Genomic DNA, 21,612 nt, shown 5'->3' with positions numbered 1-21,612 from the left:
TAATAGTACGAGATCCCAAAATACAATTTTTATAGATAATTATGAGTAGAGAAATATGTTTCTGCCGGGTTGCCTATCAAAATATGGCCGCAAGTATTTTTTAATTAAAATTAAATTAATTATTTTTTTCCAAACAGTTTCGTTCACTTGTTTTTAAGATAAATTATAATTCATTTCAAAGAGAGATGTGTAAAGAACTTGAAAAGTTTTGGTTGCCATTTCTCAGTTGCCAACTTCACGTCATTTTTGCTCAATTAGATAGCGTCATTTTTATTTTAACCACGCACAATGCATCCTTATCTGATACACGGTGTGGTGCGCTAACTCTCTTTCGCTCTTATCTATCTTTAACAGTTACCCCTATTTGCGGCCACTTTTCCATAAATAACCGTATTCCATCGTGTAGAGAAAAAAATTAGCTTTAATTTGATATACAGAGAAATGGCAACCCAAAATTTTCAAGTTCTTTACACATCTCTCTTTGACATGAATTATAATTTATGTAAAAAACAAGTGAACGAAACTGTTTGGAAAAAATTAATTAATTTAATTTTAATTAAAAAATACTTGCGGCCATATTTTGATAGGCAACCCTGCAAAAACATATTTCTTTATTCATAATTATCTATAATAATGGTACATATTTTGATTAAAAAACAGATGAACGTAGAAATCATGTAGTGGGATCTTAGACTATAAAAGTGTTGCCTTGGTAAGACGTATAGTTACAAAAACATCAACTTTAGTGACAGAAAACAGGATTAAAAGTAATCTGTTTTAAGACGGTTGAAGAAAATAACATATACTATTTTTTCTTCAAACCTTCATAACAAATTATTTCAGACATGTTAAGAAACCAGGTAGGAATTTCAAATGATTTAGCTAGTTTACTTCACTGCCGCTCATCAGCGGAGATAATAACTTCACGGTCGTCCTCAGCGGAGATAGTAACTTCACGGACGCTGGTCATCTCCTTAGATGCCATGACAATGAAGTGACACTTTAGCATTATCAATGCAGCAGTGCAATGTCATATTTTACGGACGTTTGAAGAAAAACATTACTGTTCTGACAAAAATTTCTAGACACAAGCGTTTTTTTTTTTTTGTAAATCATCATGCAATTTTTTTTTGTAACTATTGAATATACGTATTTTTGTTTACTTAACTGGCCACTCAAGTGACAAAAATAGAAGAATTAATTATCCGTTAATTCCACACGTATTGTTTACCGAAAATTTCAATAAAATGATGATTTCGATGAAAGTCAGTGTATTTATGATAATTATTAATTTAATGGCAAAAAAAGCATCGAACTAAAAAGACATTTTTTTTTAAACCAACCAAGTAAAATTTTACGTAATGAAAATGTGTTTGATTTATAGCGTAAACTTTAAGTTTCCTTTCAAATTTATTAAACGATGATTACTGATTATCTCAGAACAATAACTCATCTCGAGAGGATTTGAGGTAAGGTACCTGTTCCAAATAAGGCCCGCTCGAAAATAAGGCCCACTAATGATATTGACTTAGTTATAGAAATCTCCAAATATACGACAACATAAGGGCTTCGTTTAGCATGAGTGCATAAAATTCGTAGAAATGACCGTACCAGATATGTTCAATTTTCGCGGTAAAATAACATTGCAAAGTTCACCCACCAGTGTTGTTAAAAAGCGGGAAAAGTAAATGTAAGATTTTAAGGTATTTACCACAAATTTCTGTTTGAAAATAGCATTGCAGTATTCCTTGGAAAGTTCTTTTTCCGACGACCACTATGAAAAATGCGTAAATTCGCACAAATAACTATAATTGAAAGTTTGCTATTGCATGCAAATAGCGAACCCGTATGCAATGAAACTGGTTAGCCAATCAGATACCTTCTAGCCTGTGCGCAATGAAATCATTGCACACAGTTGTAGTAACCATGGCCACCAATGTATGTTTTGTCCGCAACTCTGTATACCACGTGTTGAAAATTCGATTTCACACTCGTTTGCTTGATATACAATATACTATTTCATTGCATGCATTTATTTCAAATCTGCTTTTAGCTTCTTTTCGTATCATATCTTATACCCTTTAATGTGAGCTGGTTTTAATAAGGCCCGGCAAAGAAGTGGGCCTTATTAACACCGTAGTGGGCTTTATTCTTGAATTATTATTATGACAGAAAATCAAATAAGAGAAGTTGGTATCGTCCTTGATGTGACACCTGTGAAATGATAAGTATGCGTATGTGCAAGAATTGTTCCGTTTAATGATTTGGATTATTTGTGTGGTTCATGCAAGTGAAAGTTGTTTTTATTTAAGTATTCTAGAGGAAAATGATGTTTTATTAACTTTTATCGAAAATTTAATGGGTGGGCCTTATTAAGCACATCGTACGCAATAAGGCCCACAAACAATGTTTTTTTGAAAAAGGAATAACTTCTTTGTTATTATTTTTTTTATTTATATGTTTATGCTATTATGTTAGGAAAAGAACAAACTTTCATTTACAACCCGCATCCAAATTTCTTACTTGTTTTTACTAACCGATATTTGAACACGAAAATTAGGTGGGCCTTATTTGGATCAGGTACCTTATCTCTAACGTTTACTGATTTTGAGCAAATGAATCACAGACCATCTTGATTGCCGCGTATTATCTCTATAAATCTTATATAATCACTTCATTTTTATTAAAGCACTGTCTGAAGATATGCTTTTTAAAATAGAACCACCTATTATTAACATCCAAAACATAAATAAATGCTCTTGAATAAATAATTTGAGTTCATTAACTTATATCAAATTTAACTGTTATTCCTTTCGATAAAAACGGCTATTCATGTTTGTTTCAAGTGATGTAGATCGATAAAATGGCCTTTTCTTATAATAACATACTTGAATAGTCTCTTCAAATTATTTGTTTTTTTTTTCTTCACTAGTTGGTTTTGATTTTGTTCACTGATTATTCTTTATTGGTCTAGACTTAGTTTGTTTACTAACTACTTCAATAAATATCGGCATATTTACTTTAAACATCTTTTAGAAAAGTTAAAAATGTAAATACATACAATCTTATCACGACTGCAATATGTAATAAATAGTTTTTGTCGATATCACCGTTAGTCTTTTATTTATGTAAATCTAGATCTAAAATAGTTATTTACATTACATATGGCTACATTTTACAGCGCGAGGTTTTTAGATTAAAACATGACTGCCCAGCGGGAGTGTTTTAACAAAAACCGAGCGATGTAAAATGCCTACCGCATTAGTATTAATCTTTTTGGCCCATTAAGTACTTCTTTTCTTAAATTTGAAATTTGTTGTAACCAATAATTTTGCAAAACCTGTCAAAGACTGACATTTAATTAATGAAATGGCAGAACATTACACAGGCCTGCAAAACAAAACTTTTTAATCGATGTTTTGATTTTGATAACTGATTTTGTATAACATTGGAGCCCTGATTACAAAAATACAATTCATTTTTTTGTATCACGTCAGGTTTTTTCACAATTAACAAAAAAAAATTAAGCAATTTATTTAGGAAAATAAGATGTTTATAATAATTCTTGGTTAATAATCTAACTAAATTTTTTATTCCTTATGAGAATGGCATCTTTAACGCTTTGTGAGGAAACTTCTTTTAATTGATTGCCTGCTGTATTTTTTTTTTGAGTACATCGCGCTGTAACATCCAGCAAAAGTCTTCCATCATTGATACGCTCCATCTTCCTTGATATCACCTCTCCATTTGTTTTATATCTTGATCAAGACGTTCCCCTTGTTCCTCGCTGACAGCACCAAGATTTTTAGGAAAAATATTTAAGTGCGAAAAGAGGAAATTCACTTACAAACTCATATTACATCCCAAGATGTGAACATTTTTAAAAATGATTCTTACAATATTTTCGTAGTCTTCATCTTTGTGATTTCCAAGCAATTTTTCTATGACGTTCTTAAATGCCGTCCAGGCATTCCTTTCAACAACATTCATAAAATTTTGAAAATCATTACCTTTGTACAAGGATCTTATTTGAGGTCCTAACCTCTTTCCATTTGGCATTGGAGAGATCTGGTAACCTTGTACATTAATACTTGAAACATTGTCGATTTTTATCAAGAGGCTTTACAAATTGCTTCATCAAACAAAGTTTGATATGCATTGGTTGTACCTAATATGTACTACTTTTTTAGGATACAACTAAATTATTTTTTATTATTGCTTCCCGGTACAAGCCTAGTTCTTAAAGGCCACTTCTTTTGAGTCCAATGCTTGTCTAGTGCCCGGCAGTCCCACTCGCAAATAAAACAAGGAAATTTCGAATATCCATATTGTTGTCCGATATTACAATATCGAAATTTTGAAATAATTCATTCATTCTAGGTGAACATTTCAATTTTAAGAAAAAACGATTTGTGAAAAAACTAGACGTGATAGCGCAAAACCAAAATCATTTTCGTAATCAGGGGGTCGAAATTGTTCAGAAACTGTCAATTTTATGCAAACATCGAAATCAGTGCAGGCTTGTGTTATCTATTATACCGATAACTGACACGCTTACGATTTACACCACAAGATAGCGCCATCAGACTTTAGAAGAAAACAATTAATTTCTGTTCATTTTTGAAAACTGAGCGGATCTTGTCTTAGTATAAATGGACTTTACTTGTGATATGCGAAACATTTTTTGGAGGTTCCAGAAAGCTCAAAATGTTCTTGTTATTTTACACACTCCGTGCGGTAAAATAACAGATGGTTTAATTGGTGTGTAAAAATCAAGATACCCTAGCTGTTCACAATGTGTAAACATGTCATTTAGAGTTGAGCAGGCCAAAAAATTATTTTCGTCTAGATTTCTCACTTGTTATTTGTAAATGTTACCACTGATAAATCCTTAAATCTTTTTCATTTTACTAGATGATTTTATTAGATTCAGGCTTTATCTCGATGGATTTCATCTAGATCTTGATCTACCTTCATCTGCGCAGGGAGAAATTGAATTGAGATTAGGTGTCCCAAATGTCAAAAACCTCAAACGGCATCATGTGCAAACATGGAATCAGAAATATTTTAAAATAAAACGCAACTACATCCAATTAACGCAGCTGTCAAAATAAATGATTGTTTGAAAGAACCTCTACGGAAAGGACTGACTTTTCTATTAGAGCAAAGAACAGAAAATCTAAAACTTTTCGAAGCAATTTTTGTTGCACAAACAACATGATAAAAGAGAAAAAACATCGATTATTGAAAACTTGATATTAGCTTCATTCAATGAATGAAACTGAAAAAAATCTGTTAAAAACAGTTGTACCGGGTGAGTGAAGTTTTACCGCCCGCACGATTAACCCTATTAAAAAATTAGTAAAAATTACGAAACTTTAGGGTTACATTCCTTTGATATAAGACTTCAAATGTGTGTAATCAGTTTTCCCTTATCACTTAATTCAGAGTTATAAAATTAAAAAAATCGATTTTGAGTAAAAAAATTTTTTTTTCGTACACGCTCATAATTCACAATTAATTCAAAGAACACATTTATGAAATACGCATCAAAAGATAATTATTCGTTTTTGAATTATTCCAATTTTAACATTAAGGGCGAAAAATGACTAAGATTTACAACTGCAGGGTCATAAATAAATATCTCATTGTTGGGAAACATCTGTTGACCACTTTTTTAGTAATTCTTAAGTCCCTAAAAGGTACCATAAACAACCTACGTCAACTTCTTTTGTGGAACTGACCGCCCAATTTAATAATAAATCTTAGCTAAATTTTGCACTTTAATATCAAATCCCATTTATTTCAAAAACCGGTGATGTTCTCATGATTTCAATAACACCAAATTTTTCCTGAATGTTTGAAAGGACTCTCATTAAAAAATTTTGTAAATTAATGTAGCGGATATTGAATTAAAACAAAACTGTTGAAATTTTTACAGACTGTTCTACAGTGATACATAATCATTCCTGAATATTTTGAAAATTTTAAATTGATTAGAAGGGGGTGTTTTCGCTCGGGCGGTAAAACTTCACTCACCCGGTATATCTAAGCTCTACTTCGGTGTAATTGTTGGAATGGTTCGTTCCATTTTTCCCTTCTTCACAAATTTAACCAAAAAGGGAATGGTAAAATTTATTTTGTAAAGTATCTCGAGCAAAACTAATACAAAAAAATCCTTCTTAAATTTGTTTCAAATGTTCTGATTACATAGTTTAATTACAAATCTGTATTAGATAAAACACCTTTCAATGGAGTTTATTTTTAGTTCAGAAAAATGCATATCACACATTCCATTCAATACGGATATGTGAGAATAATGCTACCAGTAAAGCGCAATCTAAGCCGAAGAGAGAAAGTATTTCCGGATTTACGAATAGAACCACACCTCTTCAGCAAAGAGAATTTTGTTCATTGTACCTACTAATGTTTCACTCTGTACCATTGATAAAACAGAGAATAGGGTAGTAGGTGTCTTTTTTTTTATTTAACCGTTTTGTGAAGGTTCCTTAAGGTCTAAGGTACAAGCAGATGGGTTTTTCCCGTGGGACAAGTGTAAGTTGGGATTAAGTCTAAAAAATTTCTAAATATGTTAATTGTCATTTTTCCAAAGCCCTTCTTGAAAACTATATTGGCAGTTTTTGACAGCAACAATAACGACCCTAACATGTTGTTCGTCTTATAGCTGACAGTTCTAGCTATTGGAATATTTGTTCAAAATGTTTGTTAAAATCTCAATAATCTCTTTTAAAAAATACAAATATTAGAAGACCTTTGCAATTTTTTTCTTAATTTTTTCAAATAATTTTCTTCTTCGTCAAAAATAAATTCACACTATTCATCATTTACTTTATAATAAAGTATTGATATTCATTTCTCTTTTAATTATATACAGTGAGCGGCAAAAGTATGGAATAAATTCATTAAAAATTAAACACATTTTTTTTCAAAAAAATCTTTGAACAGGTCAATTTTAGTTTATAAAAATACATGTTTTAGTGTCAAAGAAAATTCCAAGCAGTCATTTGTTTTCGAGTTATCACGTTATCGATAGTTTTTTTAAATGGAAACCTCCTATTTTTTTTTCTTGATTCAGATAGCCCTTTTAATTGTCTAAATGACAGTATAAAAATTTTGTTATCTTACATGAGAAAATTTTTGAGAAAAAAAATACTAAAGTTGGAAAAAATAAATTTTATAACGAACAAAAACAAGTCAAGAAATCGAGTAGGTAAATCAAACAGTCAAATGTTATTGTCAATTTCATTCGTATGTGTTATTTGTTTTACAAAACGTTTTCGAAAATGACTCATTTAACAGAAACACAACGTATAGAAATTTTAATTTTGATTGGGTGCGGGGATAAAGCTAGATAAAACTAAAACAGGGGGAATTTCTTCATAAACTTGCTTATTGTCAACAAGCTGGGGGATGGCAAATCAAACATTTAATTCCATAATTTTAAATACTTACTAACACAGTTTTTGACTTGTTTTTGTTCGTTATAAAATTTATTTTTTCCAAATTTATTTTTTTTTTCTCAAAAATTTCCTTATGTAAGGTAACAAAATTTTTATACTAGCGTTTAGACAATTAAAAGGGCTATCAGAATCAAAAAAAAAAATAGGGGGTTTCCATTTAAAAAAACTATCGATGACGTCATAACTCGAAAACAAATGACTGTTTCGAATTTTATTTTGCATTAAAATATGTATTTTTATAAACTAAAATTGACCTGTCCAAAGATTTTTTTGAAAAAAATTTTGTTTTATTTTTAATGAATTTATTCCATACTTTTGGCGCTCACTGTATATCCTTTTTTGGTAAAATTTGAAGATAACACTAAGGAGATATTATATGTGGGGGTATTTGATAACAACCACCAGCTTAGACAATCATATTTCACAACATAGCTCTCAGGGTCTAAATGGTACGTGTAAATAATAAAAGAACCGATAAAAGTTTATTTCTGATTTAAAAAAATATACTGTACAAATTGGAAGATTATCTAATCATACTTCGGATTTTTGTACTTGTTTTTGTTTGGGCCTTCTGCACAAGGCAAACAAATATTTTTCTAGAATGATAACAGGAGATTCGAACGATAGACACAAGATCAAAGCCATAACCAAAGTAAATATGAAGTCACCCCAAAAACTGTGCATCTGGAAAAAAGTCTTTCAATCCCATTCACAAAGACACAATTAATTATACTTACGACAGCAATGTCGGAAAATTTAAATGTATTTTTCATCGCTGCATGTCTCACTACAATCACGGAAACGTGGACCAGATACATAGAGTACGACAATTTGGTCAAAAACTGAAAAACTGGAAGTGAAAGGAATACATCGACTGGTCCTCCATATCCAGCAATACACAAGAGTATCACTCCAGAAAGAGCTACAGCCCAAGATTGTCGATTAAAAGCTAAATACAGCGCGTTTCCCCAACTATCTTCTTCTTGGGAGATGAGGAGAGAATGACCTGCAAAGACACAGGCCACTAGACCCGCCATACACACTAGCCATAAGAGACAAACAGACAACTAGAACAATAATTATAGGTCAATGTAAAGAGTAAAATGAGTGATGGTAAAGTTGTACCGGTTGCAGTTGCAGTCCTGACTGTTTGATTTTGTGGATGAAGTAGCCTAAAACCATGCCGATCACATAGGGGCCAAATCTGGTGTAGGTTTGGGTATAATAAAGAGGTGCAAAATTCCTGCAACGTTTCTTTAAAACATGTTATCAATTAAGATATCAGGAAAGTGTTACGTGTCTGTAAACATAGATCCTATATGTTCTACATAGCCAACTACAAAAGGTGTTATAACACCAGCAATTGTCAGCACTCCGAGCATACCTAGACCTATTTTAGGTGTTTTAGACAATGGTATGAGTACAATGGGTGACAAGATAAACAATTGCATGTCAATAGAGAGGTACCAACTTTGCGGCAAGCACTAGAAACAAATCTTCGTTGAAATAGTATAGAGTACCAAATTGATTTAGTTACATCTCCTCGTTGGACATAGTTGGTGATGTACAAGAAAGTACTCCACCAGGCTTCTCTACATGGTTGGGCCAAAATAAGGTCGATGATTTTCCACAGCGGTCCATTGCCAAAATGATTGATCAGATACAAATGAATCAAAGACATGACAGCAAGCGCTGGAGTTAGTCTAAGATATCTATGAAGATAGAATAGGAATAAATTGAACTTAACACCTTTGGAAGTTGCTTTCAGGTAAGTATAGACCGTCACAAGACCTCCAACAAGAAGAAAAGTATCTACTGAAACAGTTGCTCCCGCAACAAACATATTCCCCAGATTCTTTTGCCACTAGAAACAGAATCCTACATTTGCAACAAAGAAAAATAGGTGTTTTTCTACCTTTTGCATGTCAAAATAATTAGACAAAGGTGTATTCATAATGTCAGAGTACTCGTGTCCAATCACAACCCACATCATACTGATGGCTTTGATCCCGTTGAGGCACAATAACTGGTCTGGGTTCTTGGTCGAGCGAAAAATTTTGCGGCCATTGGACAAAAACGAGAACGCGACGAACAATTCGTAGGGATTTTCTACAACAAATCGATAAGAATTATTTTCTTGATGCAACTGGTACGTACTCCATTTGGCGTAGTGCAGAACTATGTCAAATAGTGTGGATGCCACTATTAGAGTTAGAAAAAGTGCGAAAACAACGATTACTACAACAGCGCCTGTCGATAGTTCTGGTTTCGTGGCTTTTGAATAGCAGAAGTCTTCGGTGTAGGTTAAAAGGCCAGGAATGTCTATTGCTGACCAGTTGCTAGGCACGCAAGCTGCAAAATGGAATCCTGCGTAACTTTCACCTAGTCCTGTCAGTCTAGGCCCAGTCTACAAAAAACTAGTCAACAAAAGGGAAGAGAATTGTTGATGCAACTGAACCTGTTGGGTCATGTTGTGAGTGAAAATGTTAGAATATTTTTGAGGCACGGATTCTACCGGGAGAGTTCCTAGGCAATACTTGCCATAAATCTCACCATACGTGATCCCATAGCATTCGTCAAAATTCCCCAGATCGAAAAAATTTCCAGCCAAGACTCCGTTGGGGATTTTGGTTGAAGCGTCAAACACTGCATCAAATAACTAATCATGACTTAACATTCTAAAACTTACTTTTCTTCGCCGCATCATTAGCTTCCTCGGAGTCTCCAAGTGAAGACCTGATTCTTGAGAAGAGTTCGTTGGGGTTGATAATTTCGTCCACAAATTCGTTATAAATTGTTGAAAATTGATCACAAGCGACTGACGTTATCAGAAATGTGAAAGAGAAGAGTGTTGTCAGTTTAAACATCATGATTTAGGATTGATTGAGCTACCAAACAATACCTGCTTATAAAGGATCTTCCCTATCTACATTATGCAAAGTACACGCGACCACACTTTTATTTTCTTGATTTGGGCATTATCTTCTCAATGTGATGTAAAGTTTTGACTTTTTTTGGGCATGTTTTTTTATCAACGATGCTGTGACTCGCAATAATTATTATCGCGTTGTTCGATCATGATTATTTCATTAACATGATTTTTAACAAAGCCAAACAATAGATTAAATGAATATCAAGATTAAACCGCTCTCAACATCATAAATGAGTTTAATGGAGAGTAGCACAGCATTATGCTCTTTTGAAATTTTCCAACATCTTAAAAACAAATAGCTCTCTATGAAGAATTATCTTTATTATGACTGTTATTATTACTTATTATAAATTTTATTTCCACCTTGTAAGTAAATGGCAGTTTACAGGTATTTGTCATAACTAAGTAAATGAGTAGTTACGGGCAGAACCCTGTAAAATTTTAGGATAAAAAAATTATTAATAAAAATTAATTAAATGATTTTAAAAAAAGTTTATTATAAACACAAACAAATTTAACCATCAATTTTTGCAATTACATACATTAATAATGCATTTTGATCCTTTTACGAAAATCATTTTTTGTACTCATAGCCTTGAAGGCAACTCTTCCAACATCCAACGCTCGCTCCGAAACGAGTGCTTCCCGGTCGACTCGAATGAAAAATTGCAAAAAACACTGGCCCTTTGAGGCATTCAAAAAAAAATTTGTCTTGATAATAATAAAATTTAGTTCATAAAATACAACTTCCCTGGGTTTTCCTCCATTAAAAAATTAGGGAAAGATTTATAATCGTTGAAAATTGTTCCTACAAAATTCACAAATTATTGCAAAAATTAAAATATGAAGCAATTGTTTCCAATAACCAAAGATCACTGCCTACTTGGTTTTATGTTCGTTTATGTTTACTGTATTAAAACAAAAAATTTTAATTTAATTTTCGTACAAAAAATATTGTACGAACCACTTGCGTGAAGACATCTTCCGTTCATTCGCGCATTGATTAAAGGCACTCGCTCCTTCGTCGCTCGTGCTTTAAAAAATGCGCTCATGCGGGAACATCGTCTTCCCGCACTTGGTTCGTAAATAACTATTCACACCGCTCTTTGGATGGAATCAGTAGAGAACCGCACTTGCAGCGTTGGCAATTCCTTGGGTATTTTCTTGCACTTCAAGAAAATCGCCTACAAAGTCTTCATCGGGCATTAAAGTTATTCTTTCTTTTTCACAAAACCTCTGACGCCATGACGACATAGATGTAATTCCCCTACAGCCTTTCACTACAAAATATCATCTTTTCATAAATATAAATAGCAATTAAAAAACGCTGTTTAAAGGCTGAAGATGGAATAAAAGTTTGCTTAGCAATTAATCTTTACGGGCTCACTGGATTAAGGAGACTCGCTCCTTCGTCGCTCGTCCCACAAACCTTCCAGCTCACCGGTAAAGATTAATTTACTAAGCGCGTCACATAAATAACTATTACAAGTAGCATAAGGACTCATTATTACAAAGGCATGGATGCATCTTATGCATTTCTTGTCAGAATACTTTCTAATTAACGATCAATGTCGTTTCATGTTATCTCTTCCTTAACTTTCTAAACATGTAGACGAATACAATTTATGTTGGTTCGAAGGTGACGTAAATTACTCAGCTGGATTCCAGGCATGTCTTGGACCAGTTTAAAATGTGTAACCTGACAGTTAGTAGAATTTCTCGTTCTTGGAAAATTACTACAAAATATATTCTTCATTACTAATGCAATTCAACGAATTCTTAATTGTAGAAAATTTTAAAACGAATTTATCTACTTTGCGATACTAATGGACTCATTATTATATTGAAAACAGTTTAATAATAGATCGTATTATTAAACTGTTTTTGGTAACTTTTAGCTTTGTTACATTGGCAACATCAGTCGTTTCACGTCAGGCGCCAAGGTAAAGTGTGATGCTACGAAGTAAATTTAGTAAATATAACATTTTAAACATTTAGCACACGAATGACAGATATTATTGAACTTGTTTCACTGCTACTAGATTGTTTTCAAATTTAAATACAAATCGTCAATGTCTGTTACCAACCTACGCAAAAGTCCCTAGTCTGAAAACTGGAGCAGGAATTAGTAAAGCAAAGTAGATAAAATAGTATATTAAGATGTATTATCACACTCATGTCATTAATGCACGACGAGCGTAGCGATCGTGTGATAATAAAGCGTCTTATTAAACTAGTACAATAATATACTATTTTATTTGTTAACATTGTAAAAACAATTGCATGTGACAAATACAATATAAAAAATGAAAAAAATTAATAATAATTAGAAACATAAAAGTGGGCGTATAGAAAAATAAATGGAAAAATAGTGTTCTCTAAGATTATTTAATAGAAATGTGGGTATTGTTCAATTAATCCGACCTCGATGCCGTGTCCCATTTTATATCTAATAATAATTTCCAATTTTCGCAAAAAGAACTGATTTAAAATATTTTTTATAATAGTAATTTTTTATGTTAGTGGATGTTAACGTATGGTATAAAAATGTATTGAAAATTCTTTAGATATTTTTTTCGTTAGGTGTTTATTTGTGACACAAAAAAGATTGTCCAGCGATGTGGATATTAAAGAATACATTTTGATCTATTTATAAATAGATTATTATTTTTAGACTTCAACAGGTATTTGCTTATAAGTGAACAACCACATTAATGTTAAAAACGCAAGAGAATTTATTTTAAGGTATATTATTTAATTAAACAAATGTCCTGCACTTTAGTAAATGCCCATCTATAACATTACACTGACCTTCCAATTTTATAATTTATTGTTTAAATCTTTAAATTTATTTTTTGTTTCCTAATTTAATGGAAAAAGCATGTATAATTTATAGTTTATTATAATGGTGTAATATGGATGCCATCACATTATTATCTTTAACATTTAAAAATTATTATTGAAAGGTACAAATTTATACAAATTTGTTGCTATCTCATAAAAACAAACCAAACTGGAATACGAGTTGTAAAAGATTGTACTGTTAATGTTAATAAGATAAAGAAGTGAAGATGATTAGTTAGTAAAATATCCAAGCAAGTAGCAATTTTGATAAAAACTGGAAACGGTTTAATGTGAAAAATAACAAAAGAATTTTTTAATGAATATTCAGACTCACTTTATTGCGATAACCTTCACCGTCAAATGAAACCGCAAAATCAATGTTTTGCGGTTTTGCCACTATGGAACTTGTTTGCGTTTCAATGAACTTCCAACATACGAGTATCATCCGGTATCCAATTGTATGAAAACATTTTTTTTTTTAGAAAATGCGATCAAGATTTATAACAATTAATAACAACATTTTAGCCGGTCAAAATGTACCAACTAATCAGCTGTTTTACTTAATTTAAACAAAGTATTCAATTTATGCGCACAAATATTGGAAACTGAAAAAGTTGTGTTTAATGACAAAGACAATTAATTAATCGGCATAAATAAATATGTTTTAAATATTCAGTGCAAAGTAATTATTTATTTATTTATGTCCACAGGCATTTCAGGTACTTAAGTAATATTATAATTTAAAATTCTTTTTAATGAATTTTCTTATCAAATTAAACACTTAAACAACATTTTGCTTAATTAAAATGCGTGGATATTCGAGTTAAAATAATTTAATTTTGACTAAAATTATACAAAGTTGGTAAATTGAATGGAATTGAATCGTCTCCAAGAATTTCTTAAAAAGTAAAAAAGATTAATTTTAATGTTTAATGGAGAATTTTGTTTGAAAAACATTCTACATTTACATTTTCAGTTGCATAAATTACAATTGAATTGAAATTCAATTATTACAATTATTAATTAAAATTTAAACACTGCCATAATGCACAAGTGTGACCTAGCTGCTTTCACATTATTAAAAAATATTTAGTAGTATACTCTCCAAATAGATTGAAAAGAATAAAGAAACAAAAAATATTTAAATTAAATAGATATAGGAAAACATTAATTAAATATTTTTAAATTCATTAACAAAGTAAGGTTTTTGCTGAAGTAGTGATTTAAATAAAGTTTGTAGGAGATTTTCACAGGGTTTATTTACAAAACGGTAAATACAGAATATACGTAGAGTAAAAAGAGGACCGAACTCGATGCCTCTGATTCGCTTCTTATTCAGCACCACCAGGGTGTGGGCTGCTGAGGCTTTCCAGAGCCTTTTCAGCCACACTGACGGGAAGATTCTAGATGGGTGCGCAAGGAAGGTGGTAGGTACTGAGGGGTTATAACCACTGACCCAGTATTCGCCTTATCTGTGCTATGACACCTGTGCTCATACCACGATGTGGGAAAACCCCTGAAAAAACCCACACCAGGTCAGGCGCCACCGGGATTAGAACCCGCGACCTCCCGACTGCAAAGTGGCGCGCTGGGCACTTGTCCACCAAGAGCCTAGTGCGGAGAGTATCCGTACTAATATCATTTTTGCTACAAGTTATGTTAACTTATCAATAATTAAAATTTGATCTATTGATACAGTTTAAGGAATGTTTTATATTTTCTTCAAAGACTTAAGGAATTTTTGTTTCTAGTTAAAATAAAAATTAAAAAACTATACCTACTCGTATTTTCAACGAACCTGATTTTTTCTCTTTAAAGAATCTGACACATAAGCTGTCTTTAGGGAACGTCTGTTTCCAAGAATTTCTCGGTAATTCCCTTTGCATTTACCATAAATGTGTTATTCATTTGTTGACTAATTCAGGTGTTAATGTAAGTTAGGACTTCTGTACAGGAACAGCAGTGAACTTATTAAGCATTTAAGGAAGATACAAAAACTATAAAATTTAATCACATAATCACATAAATTAAAAAAATTAATATACATATATATTTTTTCATTAATATTATTACATATTTCCTAAGTTAAATGCAAAATAGAAATATCAACTCCTATTTGCTGTTAGTCTCAAATACTGTCTGACCTTTGCCCAATTTTATAAATATTTTGTAATAAACCAAATTCCCTTGTGCCTTTATCATAAAACGAATTAACAAAAGAACTGATTTAGTTACAATTTTTCTTTCCCTTTAATTTCATTTTAATTTTTCAGTGTCTTCAGCCAATTGTCGAAAATTGAAAATACAAAAAAGAAACAACAAAATTTAGTATAATTATGAATGTTATAACCTTTGACGATTTAAATATAAAAGTAAAAGTCTTACCGTAAATGTTTATTTATTATTGTTATTATTTACTGATTGAATCATAAATAATCAATATCAAAATTTAGCACATATCATAGATAAAAAGATTGACAATAGTGGTTCCGGTATGAAGCTCTGTGGTGCACCCGATACACTACTCCTTACAAGTATAGTTTTTAAGAATGTGATTTGCAACACGAAACAAATGATCTTCATCTAAATCAAGATATACAAAAAAATTGATGCACTCAAAATGCACTATTATCTTATCACTTATCAGCAAGCCTTAGTATAATCTATGTAAACAATTTCCATTTTAACTGGATAGATAAATCACCAGGAGCAGCTATAAAGTGAGTGATTTTACTACGACCACATTCTATAATGAGAATTTAAACTTGAAAGATAATAATTATTTTGAAAACTCTGTATATTTATATTTTTAAGTGGTCTGCAGTTAACTGAGGAACATGTGTGACATTTAATAAAAAGAGTTTTAGCTTTCATGGACACATAAAAAGCTCTCAAAGAAACATTTACAAAATGAATTTGTATTTCCTTTTTTTACTGTTTGCGTGGCACGTGCACTTTAGCAATTTTACTAATTAATTCAACTAATTGGAAGTGTTCAATTCTTTATTTAAATCAGGGTATTTAGAATTTTAAAAAGCGAGCATGTTCGTTGATCCATTATTGGAATAATGTTAATTCATGGCCACAAAAATAATTTAAAGCACCAAAAATGAATAAAACCAAAGGTACCTAGTGATTTGCCTAACTATCAAAAGCCGAGTTTGATTGCGTAAATGTATCTGTTTATCTAAATTAATGAATCCATCATCAATACAAGCCAAGGATAGCGTAATTAAATATTTTTTAATTTATGAACCCAATTATGCATTGTGTACCTACTTAAAAATAAATTACCAACAGACACACGTCCATAAATCCAAAAATCATCTGAAATTTATTCGGCCTCTGAAAAAATCCAGAAGGATTTCGCTCAGACGCAAACTGACTCTTAATGAATAATTTATCGCATTTATATGATATTTAGCACATCAAAGCTACAAAAAAATATTCGTCGCTATTTACATTGCAAATCTCCTAACCAACTCTAACGCAATATTAAAATTTGACGCTGCGGAGATCGCTTGGCATTTGCGCAAATTTCGGGTTTCTTCAGCGAAAATAGAAAGTTTACGACCTACGTCAAACAATGAAGTCGCGTTGGGCCGTTATGGACGTACGTCAGTCCGGAATTCCCCGGAATCTCAGTTATACGATTCTCTTTTATTTCTCATGTGTGAGACTCGTTTGAATCAAGTTTAAGGTGAATCCGAACAGGTTCATTAGCTCTGATCAACGACTGGGTTAAAAATAGATGGTCTCGGGTTATGTGGAATCTGTTGATGTTTTAAATTTCCGGCAATTTTACTTAATTAATTGTAAAACTTCACTTCTGGGAACAATACAACTAACAAATTTCCTACATGTCATTTCTACGCAAATAGAAATATTTAAATAGTGGTTCTTAACGCACAAAATCTCATCAATTTAAACTTCATTTCTGCCGATATTTTACTAAGAAATATATACTTTCAATAATTTGAGAACGGTTCCTATACGAATGAGTCGCGCCGTTACCAACATTTGACCGAGAACTGTAATTCACAAATTCAAGTGAATCTCACTCTCTGGTTATGTCTAATTACGTAAAGCTGTGCCACATGTTCTCGATGCCTTTATTTTTCACAGCCTCCCATGATCATAAAGTCATTGAATAAAACACACGGCATAAATCATTCAAACGACATCGATCACACACAAAATATTCCATAGTTTTTTTACCTAGAAACTATAGTTGGCGCGGCGAACCACTGGAGTAATCACGAGATGTTCACGTGATAGTTTGTAACGACGTCATAAAAAGCCTCATTGACACTGGCCCACAAATTTGAATTTTGTGCGGGAAATTCAAATCTTACTATGTACTTTAAGAAAGGATGGAAATTTCGGCTGCGTGCACCTCACTTCTTAACGCTCGCCCTTTAGCCAATAGGAAACCATCCCCCGAAAATCACGTGAGGATCACAACAGTTGATTACTCCATTGAGTCGCCGCGCCGACTATACTTGTTAAGTCCTTCGTATCTATTTTTAAATTGTTTTGGTGATAATTATTTTCAATTCTGGAAACCATCAGGTTAAACCAGAGGTTATTCCTGTGCATAAACAAAGACAAGGTTGGTACTATGTATTAATCATGCACAGATTGGAATCGAAAAAATTTTTTAGAACATTTTATTAAACGATAATAATCTTTGAGTAAATTTAAAATTCAATTTTTGAAAATCGACATGGGTTCATGAAAGATTAATGTGTTTTTCATTGGAAAACAAGATTCATTTCAAAATTCACTGCAAACTGCAACTACTTAGTTTATGAAGTACAATTGTAAATTTTAATACAATGATTGTATCAAGTATGCAAAATAAAAAACGTTACTTTCAAACGTCAGTTTTAATTTGTCTAATAATGAAACTTATGTATCGATTTCTCTTCACACTCGTAGAAAAAGTATAGTATTTTATTCGCGGATAATGGCTATTACTCGCTCGGATGAGTTACACCACTCGCCTGCGGCTCGTGACACAAAATCATCGTCATGTCATTATCCGCTCATTGAATAATATACTATTACTTTACGTTTTTCTTCTTTTTTGATATGCAATAAATGCTCAATGCATAATATGGTATTCATTTGTAATAAATACGAACATCTTATCAGTTATTTACCAGAGAAGAATTTGACGATATTTTTATCTAATTGAAAGATAAGCGAAATAAATTTGTTTATTGTAAACTAGATCAAGAAAATTACCACGCGCTGACCTTTATTAATTTCTTTGGGATTTACCACAAGCCCGGAATTTTTCTTTTTTTTTTACTTTCTTTATTTTCTATTTCGTCATGTTTTTAATACGGTTCAACTAACACTAACCTAACAAATTTATTTTTTTAAAGATATTCAGAAGTTTCCAAACACATTTTTCAGTTCTGAGAAAATATTAAATATTATTAAATCTTAACGCAACAACATTCAATAATAAGAAATTACTTCCAAGTGCTAAGTTCCTTGGATGGTAATTAAATTACGAGTAACACAATTGGAAAGAGAAATATTGTCGGAGTAGGTAAATATCAAAAAAAGCAAAATATTTGCTTAGGTACATAAAATAAATAAAATTGTAGAATTCAATTTTCTCCAAAAATTGTTGTATTGTTGGTTCACTTTTGGATTTTTACTATAAATAACAATAATCACCAATAATCAACAATTCACAATACATTAAATAAATTTATTGAAACGTGAAATACCAATTAGTATCAGGTGTTCATTTAAATTTCTCCTCAAAGTGGACTTTGAACTTTTGAAGAGTCGATTGTGAACGCGCCACAGATTACGGATCACGGATCAGATGTTTAAATCTAACCTCACTTTTAGCATTGTTTATGTTTTTACTGTGCAGATTCAGTAAAAATCCCATTTTCTTACATTTTGAAAATCGATTAATCGAGGATACAAACAATTCTTCAACATTCTTACAGATTTCCTTAAGGCACCCTTGAAAAAAAATTACCATATTTCCTTCAGAGAGTTTTTATTTATTCACCCGGAAATAGTTAACGTTTACGAAATTGTTTTACACTTTTTCTGAATAAGTTATCAATCACCTGTTAAATCGCGGTTGTGAACAATAATTAAGATATCTGTCAACTCTGTAATTATCCTAATTTGCATATTATTATCCTGCTTGTTACGTACAACGTAAGTATTTAATTTTTACTTGATTATTACATTATCATTGATTTACTAAATTTTAATTGATATGCTCCACAAAAAGAAATATTCTAAAGCATCTGTTTGCTGCGATAATGCAGATAAAATCAAATTAATTTTTTTAGCAAACAAAGTTGTACAATACTGTTGGATGAGTCAAAGTCCATCTAGTACTTCGTATTTCTATAAACGAGTAATGGCCAGGCTGGGAGATTCCTACGTTCAAAATTAAAATAAGAATAATATATACATAACCATTCACCAACACAACACGCATCATTTCCCAATGGTCTTCGACTAGAAGGGAGACCATTCCTGCTCCAGTCTGCACAGGTGGCTGTTACTAGTTCAGTGTTGTGTTAGTGACCACCGAAAGCTCTTTTCCGAAAACTCACAGTAAGTCTGGAAAACAATTTCAACAATTTTTCAAAAATAAATTTTCAAAAAAAAATTTCAAAAAAATCTCTGATCCGGCCGCGCCTTTTATCATAACCATGACCACATCTGCTTAACATTGCAACTACGTAATTATTCGAAATAAATCATTATTGCTAATTCAAATCACCTTCCAATCACCATGAACTTGACACCTGCAGGAATCCGCTTCCTTTTCATTGGGACATTTTCCAAAATCCTGACCCAGTTTTGACAAAATGACAACGTTGTCTTCATTGCACAAAAAAGATTTTTTTCGAATGAACGGAACCTGTTGTCGGAGGAATTAGCATTCGAGTGTTTTCATAAATGTCTGTTCGTTTTTTAGTGAAATAAATTAGCGCTTTAATGTTAATTAAACACAACAAATCGCGATAGCGATCGGGTCTCGTTAAAATTTGATGAGTCCTTGAAAATGCATTCGTTTGAATGAGGTTATTGTTATCAAAATCGGGAAAATGAAAGTCCAGCTAGTCTCATGTTAATCTCGAGCTAGTTCAAGGTTAACCACACTGTTTTTTTTCATCGTTCAACCTGTATTTAACAGTGCAAAGACAATTAAGTGATTAATGAAATACGATCGTTTTTTAAACCATCGCTTAATTTTAGGAAAATTAAGTGTATGGCTTGGGAGCAACACTTCGATAATTAATTAATTAAATACAAAAACAATGAATCAGTTAAATAAAATTACTCATCTGTATCACGATCTCTATTTAAATTGTTAGTGGATTCAAAAACTGTAAAGCATGTTTTTATTCGAAATTAATTTCCGGAGTGCAGTTTAAAATTAGATATGTATTGCAAGTTGCAGCGCGATGAAAGCTCGGAAACTTTGCAGCTTTGAAACTTCTCTGGGTAATTTCGAAACTAATTTAAGAATAAATCTATCAATCTATATACGAAATTTATTTTTGTGTATGAACTAAAAGTTAATATTTTAGTGGGATAAATTTATACAAAATAAATTTAACACGTCTGTTGCTTTAAAACTTCCAAAACAGTTAAAATTTTAAAAATGAAAAAAGTTCTAGTGGTTTTTAATATATTGAGGATAACTGAAACTAGCTTTGAAGATTATAATTATAAGGTTAAAAACTGTTCAATTAATGGTTCATCAAATTTCAGAAGTAGTTAGATATTATAAAAAAATATTTTTTTATTTTTTTCTATAAAGTTAAAGTGTGCTTTTATCTATTCAAATCAAAACGTCAAGTAGCATTTTAACCTCAAGGGTAGATAAAGTCGTACTTTAACAGCAAGTGTAGATAATAGTATATTACACTATAAGTGTAAGTGCGAGTGAGGATAGTATTGCGAGTTGAAAAATCGCACTTTGATCACGAATTGTGTATAATATTTTTTCCAACATCGGTTATGAAAATGAGTCTCAATTTTAAATTTCTTTATAATTATTTTACTCCCCTATTTTTTGAATTTTCCGAATCTGGAGTTTCAATTAATGCAAATAACAGTGTTTTAAATTTTTATATTAATAAGTAGGTAGTAAATTGTTAATGAATGTAGATTGTTAAATATATTTTCCTCACTAGTGAGTTTATTTTCTCCATTTTCCTCACTAGTGATGCAAACGCCTATTTTCCTCACTAAATTGTGTGATGCTATAGAAAAAAATTGAATATTTATACACGACAATAAAATTTGATTATCTTCTCGAGCATAATTAAAATTAATAAAGTAATTAAGTAA

General features: G+C 31.5%; 2 protein-coding genes across 3 annotated transcripts in view; one reads left to right on the top strand and one right to left on the bottom strand.

Moving 5' to 3' along the window:
- LOC138125304 (UNC93-like protein) overlaps nt 1–21,612 on the top strand; it is a 99,874-nt gene that overhangs the window by 29,419 nt on the left and 48,843 nt on the right. The window contains exon 1 of one of the 2 annotated variants that reach the window (XM_069040557.1): nt 19,702–19,863. The exons of the other annotated variant lie outside the window; for it this stretch is intronic. The gene's annotated coding sequence lies outside the window, so the exon portion shown is untranslated. Of the gene's footprint in view, nt 1–19,701; nt 19,864–21,612 lie in introns of those variants that run through there. 2 annotated transcript variants of the gene reach the window in all.
- On the bottom strand, nt 8,013–10,374 carry LOC138127093 (nose resistant to fluoxetine protein 6-like). The gene is made up of 9 exons (XM_069042950.1): nt 10,171–10,374; nt 9,940–10,127; nt 9,639–9,888; nt 9,397–9,590; nt 9,019–9,345; nt 8,778–8,965; nt 8,607–8,724; nt 8,219–8,548; nt 8,013–8,165 (listed from the first exon to the last, which is right to left on the bottom strand). Exons 1-9 carry the CDS (start codon nt 10,349–10,351, stop codon nt 8,013–8,015), a joined length of 1,929 nt encoding a protein of 642 aa, XP_068899051.1. The 5' UTR covers nt 10,352–10,374.

This window comes from Tenebrio molitor, chromosome 3 (assembly GCF_963966145.1).
Source record: "Tenebrio molitor chromosome 3, icTenMoli1.1, whole genome shotgun sequence".
Taxonomy (NCBI): Eukaryota; Metazoa; Arthropoda; class Insecta; order Coleoptera; family Tenebrionidae; genus Tenebrio; species Tenebrio molitor.
This window is presented reverse-complemented; position numbering and strand designations above follow the sequence as displayed.